Source organism: Pinus tabuliformis, chromosome 5_1, assembly GCF_031772625.1.
Source record: "Pinus tabuliformis cultivar Carrire ecotype Pingquan chromosome 5_1, CPIR1, whole genome shotgun sequence".
In the NCBI taxonomy this organism is placed as follows: domain Eukaryota; kingdom Viridiplantae; phylum Streptophyta; class Pinopsida; order Pinales; family Pinaceae; genus Pinus; species Pinus tabuliformis.
Genome location: NC_142305.1, coordinates 736080219 through 736094794, shown reverse-complemented (window position 1 = coordinate 736094794; position 14576 = coordinate 736080219). Strand labels below are relative to the sequence as shown.

Genomic DNA, 14576 nt, shown 5'->3' with positions numbered 1-14576 from the left:
TCAGGGGTTTTCCTTTAGCTACAATGGCTCTGGGATAGAAGGTTTTTTCAGAACTTAGTGGCAGACTTTCATATTTCATCATGAAGAAAGTGTAGTTTTGTTTCACCATCTTCTATAATTAGACCAGATTAGTTGATAATGTCCCGTGGAAATTTATCATAAGGAAAATACCACAATGTTTCTATAACAATAGGTGCATTCACAAGCCAACGGCTGTAGTTATGGAAAGAAAATACTGCTGAATCGCATGGACAATAATGGTATTGACAGTTTCAGTCGAGTGCTTGTTCTGCAATATTCTTTTCCAAGTTCTACGATTCCAAAATGATAGTCACATTTAATTGTCAGATAGCAGTAAGTTTGACACCAACCTCACCAAAGCAAGCAATGCTTCCATAAATCTTATTTCTGTCTTCTTTGCACTTATCTCCAAATGCCTTGCAGGCACTATAAGGATAAGAGAGCCATGTAATACCTTTGTTTGATGTAGGATATACAAATCCTTGTTATAAAATCCATCGTTTTACAACATTTCACAAGCCTTCACTGCAATCTCAGAAAAGCTGTAATACATGTTATATACAAAAAAATCAGGTAGTAGACATACAATTGCCAATGCCTCTTACAATATACCCAGAAATCCAGCTAAGAAATAGTTCATTGATTCTCCTGACATTCTTTAGCTTCCAACTCTTCAATCTCATATCTAACCTCTTCCATTTGATCATTAATATATGTCACTACTTCCTGTATAACTCTGATTGCTTCATTTAATGCAGCATCATACTCAGCATCTGCCTCTGCATCCTCAAGCCCAGTGACCTCTGTTATCTCAGTAACATGAACGCATCGATGCTCAACAGGCCTGTTCTTCAACTGAACATGGCGCTCTGATGGACGGCCAGCCTTCTTCAAAACTTGGATAGTAGCAACCTTTTTTGGGAATAAAACAGGATAAATAAGAAGATTCAGGCCTATTGTTAAGAGTAGTGATGAACAATTAGTAACAGAATTAATAGAATACAGATTTTTTGTATAAGCAAGGCAGTACAATTATGAAATTTCATTTACCATATGTAGCTTCTGCTTCTCATGGGCCTGAACTGTCTTCAGCAAATGAACAAGGTCTTCTCGGCGATAATCTGAGCCCCCGAGTATTGATTCCATTTCAATTACCTGATATAAAATAATCCAGAAAACAATAGTCAACATACGAACTCAAACATTTGGCAAATGGTTAAGCCTCTGCTTGTATGTGGGTTTCATTTGGGTTCTCTTCATATGTGTGAATGTAGGAAACTATCTAGACAATGTGGAAAGAAAAAACCCTTCTCCCTTGTTTGCAAAAAGCTCTATACTAATATGAGCAGCAGAGTATTGGATAGCTTGAAAAATACAACCAACAATGTTCAAGGTACAGCTAGGACACCATGAATTCATTATTTTCTAAGGCATAACCAAAGTCTTGCTCGCATATTTTTCCTTGATGTTGTATTGACAAATACATGTAGCATATAATAATTACCTTAAATAGGAAAACAGCAAAAGTTTCATACAAGAATTAACTTTTTAAAATTTTGAAATTCGGTATAAATATATATTTAAATTTTATAAATATTCATACTTGTGTGTGTAGCCACAGACACGAAGAAACCTTGGAAAAATACCTAAGTTAACAACATCCAAATGTTTCATGTGACAGAATTTACTATTAGCCCACTAAAGATTATGGTTTACAGTCCAAAATATGATATGAACTAATCAAATAGAGCAGCATCAAGATCGTCACATTTCAATATCGCTGACTCAGTTATGAGAATGTTATACCACTGTAATGCTTGCGGGAAACCTGCATAAAGATGAGGCTGACCAATCTGGATTAGAAAAAACAATGTTTGGATTGGAGAGATTTCTATATGTAGTAATCCCATATAGATACATGCTCCTAGTTGAAGACGAGATAATAACTGAACTACATAATAATTACAGCTTTTATTTCCTTTCAACCCAAAATGGCCTTAGACATTGACAAAGACGTTTCCACTTGTGAAAAAACACAAATTGAAAGTGAATGCGATTTTTCAATATCTACAATGTCAATATCCCATATCACTGTTCAGGTATGAATTATATGCAAACAGCTGCAAGGCTATTAAGGATTACAAAATCTTGGTCGTAATCACCTTGTCCCTATGTTGGGCATCCCATGAGCACCTTCCTATTCTTGTTTTGGGCCTCTTTTTTCTATTACTTTGCAAGAATGAAATCATAATCACAATATTTGAAGTTAGCATGTGTGCAAAAAGTATGGAAGCTTATTATGAACAAACTCTATATGAAAAACATAATGATTTTGTATTTTGTAAATGAATATTATAAACTCCATATCAAAAAAAAATGATCTCTTTCATAATGAATATTATGAACAACAGTCTTATTCTCTAATCGGATTACATCCATATAAAAATGCTAGAAGAAAAGAGAGGATATTATGCAATGTCTAATAATTAATACATTGATAATCATGTCCAACGAGAACAACGTGAGTTGGATAGCCACCAGTACGCTGCCATAGAAAAGTGAAAGCAACTTAGTTAATCATCACTTAACTCACTTTATCCCAAGTCAAAAGTACTAATGATATAAAATAATAGGACAATTATTAAAACATAGACTCTATCACCCTCATATAATGGTCATATGGAAAACAAATGATTTTTCCAAATTATAAACTTATATGGACCATGTGTCATAAAACATGTTTGCAGTGTGCCTCTTAATTGTGCGACCAATCAGCAATTAAATCAGATGATATTGGAAGTCAAACTATTGGCAACCCTATATTCTGTTGTCCACAAACTCACATCCCAATACCTCTTGTACTAGACCATATGCCCCTCGCAATGCACTCAAAATTTTAACTTTTGAAGCTGCCGCACAGTGAGTTAAAGTTGAGCACATGACCTACCAGCATGGTTGATGAAGGATATGCCAAGACACCAGCCACCTATCCGAACATTAACTCGTTTTAGTCATATTAGATTCAATGTTAGTTGAAAAATTCAGCCTGCCTACCCCAGATGTAGAAGCTGATTTCAACTCCAGAAAACCACTACTTTCTACACCTAGGTACCAAAGTATATCAATCTTTAGAAACCAAGTCTTCAGAGCTAACTTCGACCTATAAAGAGCCCCATCCACAAGATCCCTCTTACCTGCAAATCGCACCTCTTGTGGCAAACTATTAAATATGCTATTAATTACATCCAACCTGCAAATCCACCAGCCCAAATGTATTTCCATGGCTAGCACTAACCTAGATATATGCAACTTCGTTGTAGGAGCAACAAGTGTTTTCTTCTACTTACCTTGACTTCTTCTCCTCCATCAAACAGGGATTCAAAAGAGTTTAAACCAGTGGAGAAATCAGCCATCAACAAAACACAAGAAACCTATTGCACACCTTGTTTATCTTTGTTTTTTCGTGTTCCACACAATTCCTCGACACCAAGATGTGGAAGTTCTTCCTCGACATCTTCTGGCCTGCCCTCCTCTTGAATAGCATTCAAATCAACATCATTTTCCACTTCTATTGAAACATTTTCTGCATGATTTTTGCATATCACCCTGCACCTGTTCTCCTCACAGACCAGCGAAACTTGCAGTTTCAAAACAGAAACTATCAGCCAATTATGAAGCACAAATAATCTGATTTAGATCTGATTTTTCATATATTCACATGTCATGCTCACAACATGGTTTGAACTTTGCACAAGAATCGAGAATCCTATATACTTTGGTTTGCTCAAAATAGGCAACCAACAATAATTTCCTAGATGTGACTTCATATTCAATTGTATTTTCCCTTGGAATTACCTTATAAGCAACAAAACCAAAGATTTTGAAGTGACTTACTTTTGGTTTCCTTTCGGACCATGCCTCCTCTAGTAAGACTCCTATCTCACTTTTCTAGTGGGACTCCTATTCAAGAAATAGATTGTCATATGCATTGCCTTTGTCTAGTGTTTCTCTAAAAGTAACTTTTGTTAAAAAAATCATCATTTTTATAACCCTTTTCTTTCTTTCACCGCCTAACTTTTTTTGTCTATGTTACTGCAAAATCTAGCACCCTAGCGCTAAGCCTCACTAAGCATTCTAGATTAGGAGCAACAATGGGATCAGCCAACACTGCCACCTTCGTAATTGTTCCCCTGTTGTTCTATGGATGGATATTATCCCCACAGGGGGGACTTCCCAAATCCCTAGCAAACCTCAAAGTTAGATAACCCAAGATTTCCTAGGCTAAATACCCTCCAAGGGTTGTGCTAAAAAAAACACCCAAAGATGATATTCAATAAAGTAGGGCTCCAGGTGAGATGAGAGATAATTCAAGATAACGAGTTCAACGGAGCTATGGCTAAATCTAGAGGGTTTGAATAATCATGAAGAAGCTCAAATAGATCCCAAGCACATGCTACCATTAAATTATCAACAGTTGATATAAATTAGGGTTTTTAAACAATACAATTTACATCATACAACATTTATGACAGCAATTATAAAACAACCTATAAATGATGATAAACAATAAGTTAAAAAGGCTATTGGATGAGTAAATAAGGAAAAAGGTTGCAGCAATTTTTCAATGGTTGAAAATACATAAAACAGCTACGAAACTCTAGGCGTCAGACCTAAAAAGGTGGCTGAAAATTGCATTAAAAATGATATTTTTCTTTTTTCAAATTAGTAGATGCAAAGCCTAAGCCTACAACTATGAGGTCCAATGTATTTTATGCTATTAAATGCAGATTTTGCCGTAACCTAACCCTAATCCACCCTAGAAAACATAAAAAATACAAATCTAGGGCTTTAAATTTGAAAGGATATACACACTAATAGACTAGTGTCTTTCTCAATCCTAGACTAATGGAGTCTTTATGCAAGATCAATGGAAGAACTAAGAAGACCAATTGAATGATTCATGAGAGAGGAAAAAAATACAAAGAGGTTTCTCTACACAAACCCTAGCAATTTTCAATCAAATAGGAGAAAATGTAAAGAAGCTATACTAATGTTCCTTAATGGAATCTTCATGATAATCTTGTCCAAGAGATGTTAGAGCCATAGAATATTCAATACATTTGATGAAAATTTCAATGAAACCCTAATTTTACAACAAGTACAAGGTGGAAGAAAATAACTTACAATAAATTTGCACAAATCACCATTGATTTACCATCCATAATCCAAGAGAAATTCACATCCGATCACAATATCTTCCCCAAGATAATCTTCTCATTTAATGCCCCATAGCGACCAAGAGAAAGGAGACTTAGTGCGCACTCTCTCAAGTGAGTAAAGAGTGCGTGATGACAAAAAATTGACTTCCCTCTATTTATAGGAGGGAAGCCAAGTCGATTTAGGTCTAATATTGGCTAAAAGTGCTAAAATTAATAAAATATGCGATCTGACCACAAGTTAAGTAGGTCACAAGTCGACCTAAAGATAGTTATCTCAATTATAAAACATAACAAATAGTCCCTTTTTAACCTATATGTGTGAGCAAAAAGACTTCCAAGGGTGACATCATCCTCTAAAAATGATTATCTCCATCAAGGTGTGCCATGGATGGGTCAAAGATTGCTCCTCACTCAAAAAGGCCATCTCCTCATCAAGAAGGTGTCAAATCATCAAGCAAAACCCTTTTCATCAACACATCATATTAACCAAGCCCACGTCATGACCCCGAGCCACATAGGGGATGTCACAAGACTAGAGCATGACATCGTCATTTAGGGAGTGTCCCGTCCCCTCCAAAGGGGTCTCAAGTCATCATCCTCATCAAATCGGCTCGGCACTAGGGCAACATCCAAAAAGAAGGTACAACACCAACTTGGGGGCACCCTATTGTCTTTGGGGTACATCATCTTTGCTTCAGCAACGTCCTAATCCAAATGCCCAGTGTTTTAGGCTCTAAAAAGAGAGGAAAAGTTCATCGTCAATGTTGAATACAACCCAAGGTCAATGCTCCTTAAAAGATGGTCAACATCCTAGCTCTAGTGGTCAAAATGGTCATCAAGTGGCATTGGACATCCTCTCTAAAGTGTTGGAGAAGCTACACTCGGGATGGCAGCTACACTTAGGATTAACCACCTGAAACATACCCTCAAAATCAAGTGAGACCATCATCATAGGTAAAATAACCATAAGAGTATCACAGTGGACCATATCTAATGCAAAAGACACAAAAGTACTTCACATAAGCATCATCTTCAAATTCTTCCTAGCTTATGATTTGTAAACAAGTTACCATATTTAGATATGGAAGGGTTATCAAAAGGCCCTATTAGGTGCTTCCAACCCTAAGGGGAGGAATAGTTCCTAGTTTGACCCATCAATCAGTAGGTGCAAGTGGTTAGTGATATGGCACGATTTACTTCATGGAGGATGTCACAGTGTTTGTATTAGTTATGAAATTCCATCATCTTTGAGTGTTATAATGTGAAGAGGGAGCAATTGTGGGACTTGAGTTACCCCTTTCCTCAGCCTATTTTTACCACCCCTCTTGTGCACCTTTTTCTTCATTAATTTTCTTTTTCTTGCATAGCTTGGGTTACAAGCTTTCATTTATGCATCATTGACCCCTTAAAAATGAAGTAGTTTATTGCTCATCGAGGTTGGAATATTCATAGTTCCTTTCATTTTGATTGCTCATGCATTAGCCTAGAACTAGGTGAGGGCTAATGAAGGGAGTTAGAGCTTAGACTAGGCTTTTGTCCACATGCTTTATTATATCCCAACCAATTTTTTACATTTACTCATTATGGCTCATGCTTTTTCTTTTCTTTCTACTGCATCAACCTCTTAGGGCAAGGTTTCTACGCTCCTACTCAAGAACGAGGAAAACAAGAAACCAATATTGGTGAGAGATGGGATGTGGATAAGGGGATAGTTGAATAGTGTTAAGTATGGATTACCATGGACACACAACATCAATCAATGCCTCCTATTTGCACCCCTCGTGAACAGTGAAAGAAAGGCCTTAAAAAAGGTCACACTAGACTAGGGGCAAGGGATAACCACCACGATGAAGCATGGGAAAAAGAATACAACCAAAAGTGGTCTATCATCCAATTCCACCTGTGATATGTACTAGAATGTCCTTGGAACATTAAATCAAAGCACTTGATAAAGAATTGGTTAATGAACTTTTTAATAGATGACCCAGCTAAATCTAATGAGTAAGATGAAAGAAAGCACTGACCCAAGCATGGATGGAAGTCCTTTGACGCTAGCTATCTGAATATCATCTTAGGGCTCTTGGTTGGCAAGTTGAACACATGGGAGAAAAATTTTCTCCTAGTGGTTATCCACTTCGATGGTTAACAATATACTCTCACCAACTTTTGTAACCTTAAATATTTTATTTTTCCTAAATATTTCTAATATTTAATTAAATGTATTAACACCCAATAATGAGCCTTCAATGAAACCATTTAGGAGCGATGGCTCTATCACCTCATGAATTCCTCTCACTCTATGTTGGTTTGTGACAACACCAAGGCAGTATCTCTAAAGTTGCCTATGACCTGCGAATTGGCCCAACAAAAGCAAATTAGGTCAATAAGCACACAAAGCGCACAAAGGTAAAGACTACAAACTTTAGGAATGGATCAGGAAACAAGTGCTTGTCATTGCATCATGGAGTTGAAAAAGAGCAAACAAAAATGTCTATTCGGAGATAGAGAATTCAATGAGAAATCCATGCCACATGAATATCATTGGACTAGTGCGTCCTAAACCCCTCTGTCAACACTAGTTTCACAACCTTATCTTGGTCACTCAAAATACAACCAAAGAAGTAAAATCTACCCTACAAACCCTTGGGGTCAAGAACAACAGCATGGGTTTATAACAACCTCATTAAGCTTAGGTAGAGAGACACACAAGACTTAATGAGATTAACTGGTACCAGTAAATGAAAGCGCTGCAAGCATTAATAGCAGCAATCAATAAACTAGAATGATAAAAAAGATGTGGACCAAAATACTCAAAGCTTTTTTCGTTATCAAAGTTGTTCAACAATTACAAGCAAAAGTTTTTTTTTTTTCAAAAATACAAAAGCAACTCCTCATGAATCCAATTACTTTACAATCAGTTATCCATCATTTAATACACTTCTGATCCTTACCACATGATGTGCTCTTCCACTAAATTTGTGGATGCATACACTATGTATGCTGCCCCACAACAGACGTGTAACTCCCTAAAGAAAACACTTACATGTTTGCATGGAATCACCAACAATCCTTGCCATCAGAACGCTTTCACACACTGTTGTGTACTCACTACATGTAGAAATCCGAAGATAAGGCGAGAATGCACCCACATGTCCTGGCATTTGAAGATTAAGATATGGGAAAACACTATCTAAATGGTGCACTCTCCTCTTGGCCAAAAATAACCCACCTACCACTTCCATATACTAAAACAACCTCAACCATGCAGATTAAATTCACTTCAATATGTATGCCCTCTTTCTGTGCAAGTCAACCGAAAGCATGAATCGGTAAAATCAGATTGCAACTCAACTGCATGCTAACCAATCCACCAGTGTGCCCTCTCCAGAATAGCAAAGAACCTCCACATACACACACTCATTGACATTTGCCAAAGATAAGCACAAACCCCACTATAGATGAGAGGTTACCCCTTCCATAAGCATGCTCTGCCGCTTGTCATTATTTCTATCAAAACCACCCTCATTAAAATCCAGGAGATGAAAGATAAAGCAGCACAAGGTGTACTTCAGCTAGTACAATTGCAGCCAAAAATAGATAATCACTACTGTTGTGAAAACCTAACAAATAGTACCTCTAGAGTCTATGCTCTTGTAAAAGGGTTAAAATAGTGAGACCTACAAGGCTTATTGGATCTATATGACAACACAGCAGAAGCCAATGGTAAATCGGGATGTTAAGTTTGATGATGATGCATGATCTTCTTAGTCTCAAGACCCTCCAATGAAAATTGAGGGACAAAAGCTTGCTCTCACAAAGGTTGATCTACAGAATGAGGAGAAACCAGATTCAGATCAGCAAAGTTCTGTAAGGAAAAGATGCTTCAGTACCCTCCAGTTCAATTAGGAAGCCAAGACAGCTCGTTCAGACATTGCAGAAGGCACTAGAGAAAGTGGAAGCACTTAAAGCTACATTTTGGGCCATTATTCCTCCTAAGAATTTTCCCACTCAAATCACATTAATGACTTCTATTTGTATGAATAAACATTTCCGCTGTAAGGAAGCAACTAAATAAGTATTTCAAGATGCCATGACAGAGGATGTCTCATTATCATAAATAGTTCCAAAACCTAACATGGATACATTGATTGACTGTGAGTATGCAAATGTTGATGAAATCTTCCTTGAGCAAGGGAAGTACACCTTGAAGACTCATGAAGATGCTAAGGGGAGAAGCTTGGTTTAGTGAAAAACTCCTTCCTCACAATGAGGGAATGTTAGAAATTTCCTTAGTTGCTCCAAAGTTCTTCTCCCTTTGCCTTGGGTGAGAAACAGTAGAGATGGCACAGCTGGAGAGAGAGGGCACACTTGTGAGGGTTCCTTAAGGGAAGTTTAATTTGTGAACCCTCTTTACCATTTATGTTCCAAAGTTACTCTCTTCCATGACGGGGATGCTTGCCTGGCTGGACACCTTAATGCTAAAGTATTGAAGTTCTTTAACATTAGCAGTTACACTTGATGCCGAGCACAATAATTCTTGGGCATGGAACATTTATGATAATTGCTATATTCTAACGGTTAGGTGGATTAGTGCAGTGATCCATCTCATTAATGAGCACTAGTGGGGCACATTTATGATGGAGTTAACTCACCATTTAAGGTTAGAGATTATCTATTATAAATCCACTTCTCTTCTTAGACTATAGAAAGAGGAGGGCGCATTAACTTAGCAAGTTTATGACAGGAAGAGAGTTACTGCGTCTATTTTTGTCTGTCACTGTGACAGCGAGTATTTACAACCATTGCGTTAGCTATTGTTGTGATTTCCCTTGGTAATAGAGTAATATGACTTTCTGTTGGAGATGGTACTTGTCCTAAATTTCCAAATTGCAGATTTGAATAGAATAGTTACTATTGCAACTCAGACTCTCGCTTAAAGGTAAAATTCCTAATCCTATTGGGAGAGCCAAGGAGCAACTATGAAGCAAGCCACCTGCTGTCACCTCCATGACCTTGCCTCTCTCTTTAAGGCTAAGAAAAGGGCTTCTTAACCTAAGCATGGTTTTCCTATTGGCCAAAACCAAGCTAGGTCAAGCAGTAGGAAGGGTGAGTTCATCTAGCTAGGCATGGGCTAAGGTAAATTGGTATTTAAGAGATGGATCATGATGGGCGAGCACCAAATCATCCAATAAATCAAGTTCAAGGAATGCTCGGTTTGCCAATATGACTTATCAAATGTATAAAATGCTTGAAAACATGAAAGTTGCACATGCTTCACAATTTATGCTTGCAAGAGTACCAAAATCATCCATAAATTATTATCCATCACAAAGCTATTCTGCTTAAAAAAATTCACTATGGGTCCGAAATGCAGAGACCACATCCAGATCTAAAAATATCTGTGAAGTATACTTTCAACAAGTCAACACTGTCATGGAAGTGTAACATATGATCAATTCAGCAACTTCAGGAAGACAACAGGTACCACATGTTCACCATAGTTCAAGCATTTCAACAGGATCATCAAATTTAACAATTTATCTCAGAAAAGAAACCTAACTTAAGCAATGAAATACATGATTAGCAGTACGGGGCTTATAGTGTTATTGAAATACATGATTAGCAGTACGGGGCTTATAGTGTTATTGAAATACATGATTAGCAGTACGGGGCTTATAGTGTTATTGAAATACATGATTAGCAGTACGGGGCTTATAGTGTTATTGAAATACATGATTAGCAGTACGGGGCTTTATAGTGTTATGATTCTGTTACAATGTGAAAACTCAAATGATTGCACAAACATACACAAATTGCATCAATCAGTATGCACCATTAACTACAAATTGCAAGTGTAGATCTGACAACTTTATGACATTGAAACATTAAGTGATATTCCAGAATGATTATTGTTTTTATTTTGAATGCCTTTAAAACTGCCATGCATCAGCATTTATAAGCAGAGAGTGACTTACAGCTCAGACAGGCATATTATCATCGTTCCAATGCACCAAATTTCATATACCATAGCCGAAACTGTCTCAGGCATAAATGTGAACAGATAAGTTCCAAACCTCAAACACAAACAGTTGAAAATAAATGTACCAGCTAATACTCGACTTTGTTTCATTACCCCTTTTTCATTTCATTCAGTGTTTAGTTTATCGAACATGTATCATTTATTTAGATATTCTTTAGACAAACCAAGGACTAGGGCGATAGCCTCATAATGAGGTAGCATTAACTCAAGCTTTATTTTAATTTCAATTTACTTTGGTACCTAGGTACCGAAGTATGTCCTAATACAACAAGGCAAACAATAAAATTATAGGACTATGAAGTATTGTTAGACCTTACTTCAGTAAGCACCAGCATCACAACCCACTCAAAGCCTTAACACCATGTCCAATTAAAATGCGTATACATGATAATCATGGGAACTTTCATCCAAGGATTTGCATTTTTCCATCTGAGAGGTGAGGAAGACATCTGATACATCTGAGTCAGCACAAGTATCTGACTGAGATAATACATGACTTGTTTGGATGATGAAGAGCAAACGTGAGGAAAGAGATCCTGCAGGTCAGCAGCATACACCCCTATGGGGAGCGCCTCTAATGTAGCTACCCTTTGGGGGGTACAAGTTACTTTGCTTCCAAGGAAAACCTTGCAGGGAAACTATAGGGGAGCGCATCTAATGCAGCTACCCTTTGGGCCGTACAAGTTACTTTGCTTCCAAGGAAAACCTTGCAGGGAAACTCCCAAGCTCTCCCTTGTATTATAGATGGTACCTTGTGAAAACCTATTGTCATTGATTACAACATCTGCCTGTTGTTTTTCCACGATCTTGGTGTCTGGGATAGAATCGCTGACGCTACCAAACCAAGAATCTCAACCATAAACTACTTTGCACAGCGGAAATATAAAGCAGTAAATCACACGTGCACATATATACACAGTTTTTAACAAATATTGTACAATAATGTACAACCCAATCTTCGTTATATTAAACCAATCTGACTAATACAACAGTTTATGGTATACAAGATACAATGGCAAACATCACTGCAGCTTTTATGTCGTATCTTGTCCTGTTGGTCTTTCGCTTCCATACTGCTCTCTAGCTGCCCCTTAGTCCTTCAAAGGACATACTGCTCTCTAGCTGCCCCTTAGTCCTTCAAAGGACAACACATCAAGACTCCAGGAGGGCTGCCACCTAACACTGCTGCGCATCACTTTTGTAGCATGTACACGGGCTAATCAATCTGCTATCTAGGCTGGCCACTTCCCGAGCTCCGACCTGCCTTCTAGTAGCCTCTTTTGTCCATCAAAGAGCTACTCATAAGGCTGTAAACTTCACCCAATCTTCAAGTATCTTTGCCACTTCAAGACTGCTAGCCTAGGGCTACTTTGGACATCCACACACTGCCTTCCAACAGTCCAAAGATGCCCAATACTACACTGTCAGTTCTGCTCCTAGGATGAACTCTTCACCACCACGGAAATTCCTCCACACGGCACCAACAGGCTGCTCCAATTCTGATCCAATTCTCGTCAACAAACTGTGACCCAACATAAGACAACCTCCAGCTTCAAGTCTGATATCACTGCTGTCCCTGGTTAGGGCACTTGCACGCTGCAACAGCCCTTACTTCTCCACCCAAACAGCCCTTAATTCAATGTGGCCTAGTCAAGGGAGTATGCCCTGATTTCGTGTTGCTGTTCTGGGTTTATACCACCCTCAAACAGCCCTGCGTAGGCACCTTTCTGAGGTGGTATGGCCTGCAGCCTACCACAACTATCCTCCTGTACCTACAGCCCACACAAAACAGAGATAACACACCTTAAATCTACCATATCAGACCTGCATTCACACCTTACCTTACTCGGCCTTGCTGTGGCATGAGACAGCCCTCCACGCAGTCGAAGAGCACCCAAACCAGCCCTAAGTCCTCACGCTGTTCTGTCCTCTTCTCCTGTGGCAAAACAGGGGTATTTCCCTCTTCACCAAGTTGCTGTCCCTCCTCCTTAACGCTGCCGTAATGTTGCACTTTTGGATGCCTTAATGACTCCAACTCACCCTTTATTTGTACATCAATAAAGGGGCTCCATGAATTCAAGAAGAGACACATCTATTGGACAATTTTACTTCAAACCTAAATGACTTGAATACCAATAATTATTTGTCAACTTCAAAATTCATTTCTCCACTTCTACAACTTAGAATTCGACGATTCTCAAAATGTTGGATTCTCCTTTCTGCCCTCTATCGTCTCGACTCTCATGCCATCATATGTAGAAATGTGCTTCCGGAATTGCCCCAAACATGATTGGGTGCAAAACCCCATACTCGGGTTCCAAACCCACAAGTGACCCTTGTGGCGCTTTGCCCTCCAAACCCTGAACCCTAGGGCTTGGAGTACCTCCCAAGCTACACAAATCAACACTCCCTCTTAGCGAGGGAGGTACTTCCAAGACTAGGAAGTACTTCGTCATCGTCATCACTGCTCGCAACACTTGCCCAACTCCTGGCGCTCACAATCACAGCAATCCTTGTATGGTGAACTACACCCTTCTCGGAAGTGTCATTGTCACTACTGGAAGCACCATGCTTCTTCTTATCTTGTAACGTCTTCCACTCTCTCCATGATTCCTTCTTGGCAGTTGTAGGAGCACCCTTGCTCCCCACTAACCACGCGCTCTTCTTAGACTGCAAAGTCTCCCTCTAAATCTGCAAGCTCCCTCTCGAACAAGAATCCTTCTCAGTCTCTAGAACCTGGACCTTCTTCTTGGGAACCTATACCTGCTCCTCTGAAGCCTGCACCTGCTCCTGCTTCTTTGGAACTTGCACCTGCCCCACCTGCTCCTTTCCATGATCCACAGGTTTGCCTGTCAACCTGTAGAGACCAAGCTCTCTAACTCTGAGTACAATCCCATCGGACTTAGAGCCTCTGGGCTCGAATATTGCCTTCCCATCATGGAACAAGACCTCAAACCCCTTCCTCTCGATCATCGAGATGGAAATCATGCTATATCTAAGTCCTGGTACAAATAGTACATCTTGGACCCGCATCACACGTCCTGTCTCCATCCTGAATGGCACAACTCCCAACCCTCGAATCTCCAACTGACTCTTGTCACCCATCACCATGTGCAACTTCGAGTCCCTTTCAGCTAGAGTCTCAAAAACCTCCTGACCCTGTCATATGCTTCGTTGCACCATTGTCCACGTACCATCCATCCTCGTAGATAGTACCCTGCGAGAAATGAGAAATCATAGCAAAGTCATCCTCTTCGAATCTCCTGGTGAGATCATCTATCTCAACTGAAGTGGCA

General features: G+C 38.9%; 1 protein-coding gene across 1 annotated transcript in view; it reads right to left on the bottom strand.

The window, feature by feature from the left end:
- Positions 1 to 372: 372 nt before the first annotated feature.
- LOC149167045 (uncharacterized) overlaps positions 373 to 14576 on the bottom strand; it is a 208011-nt gene continuing 193807 nt past the window's right edge. The window contains exons 3-4 of the mRNA XM_089431446.1: positions 1072 to 1176; positions 373 to 933 (exon numbers count right to left, since the gene is read on the bottom strand). Of these exons, the coding sequence (XP_089287572.1) occupies positions 658 to 933; positions 1072 to 1176 (381 nt within the window). The 3' untranslated portion in view covers positions 373 to 657. The remainder of the gene's footprint in view (positions 934 to 1071; positions 1177 to 14576) is intronic.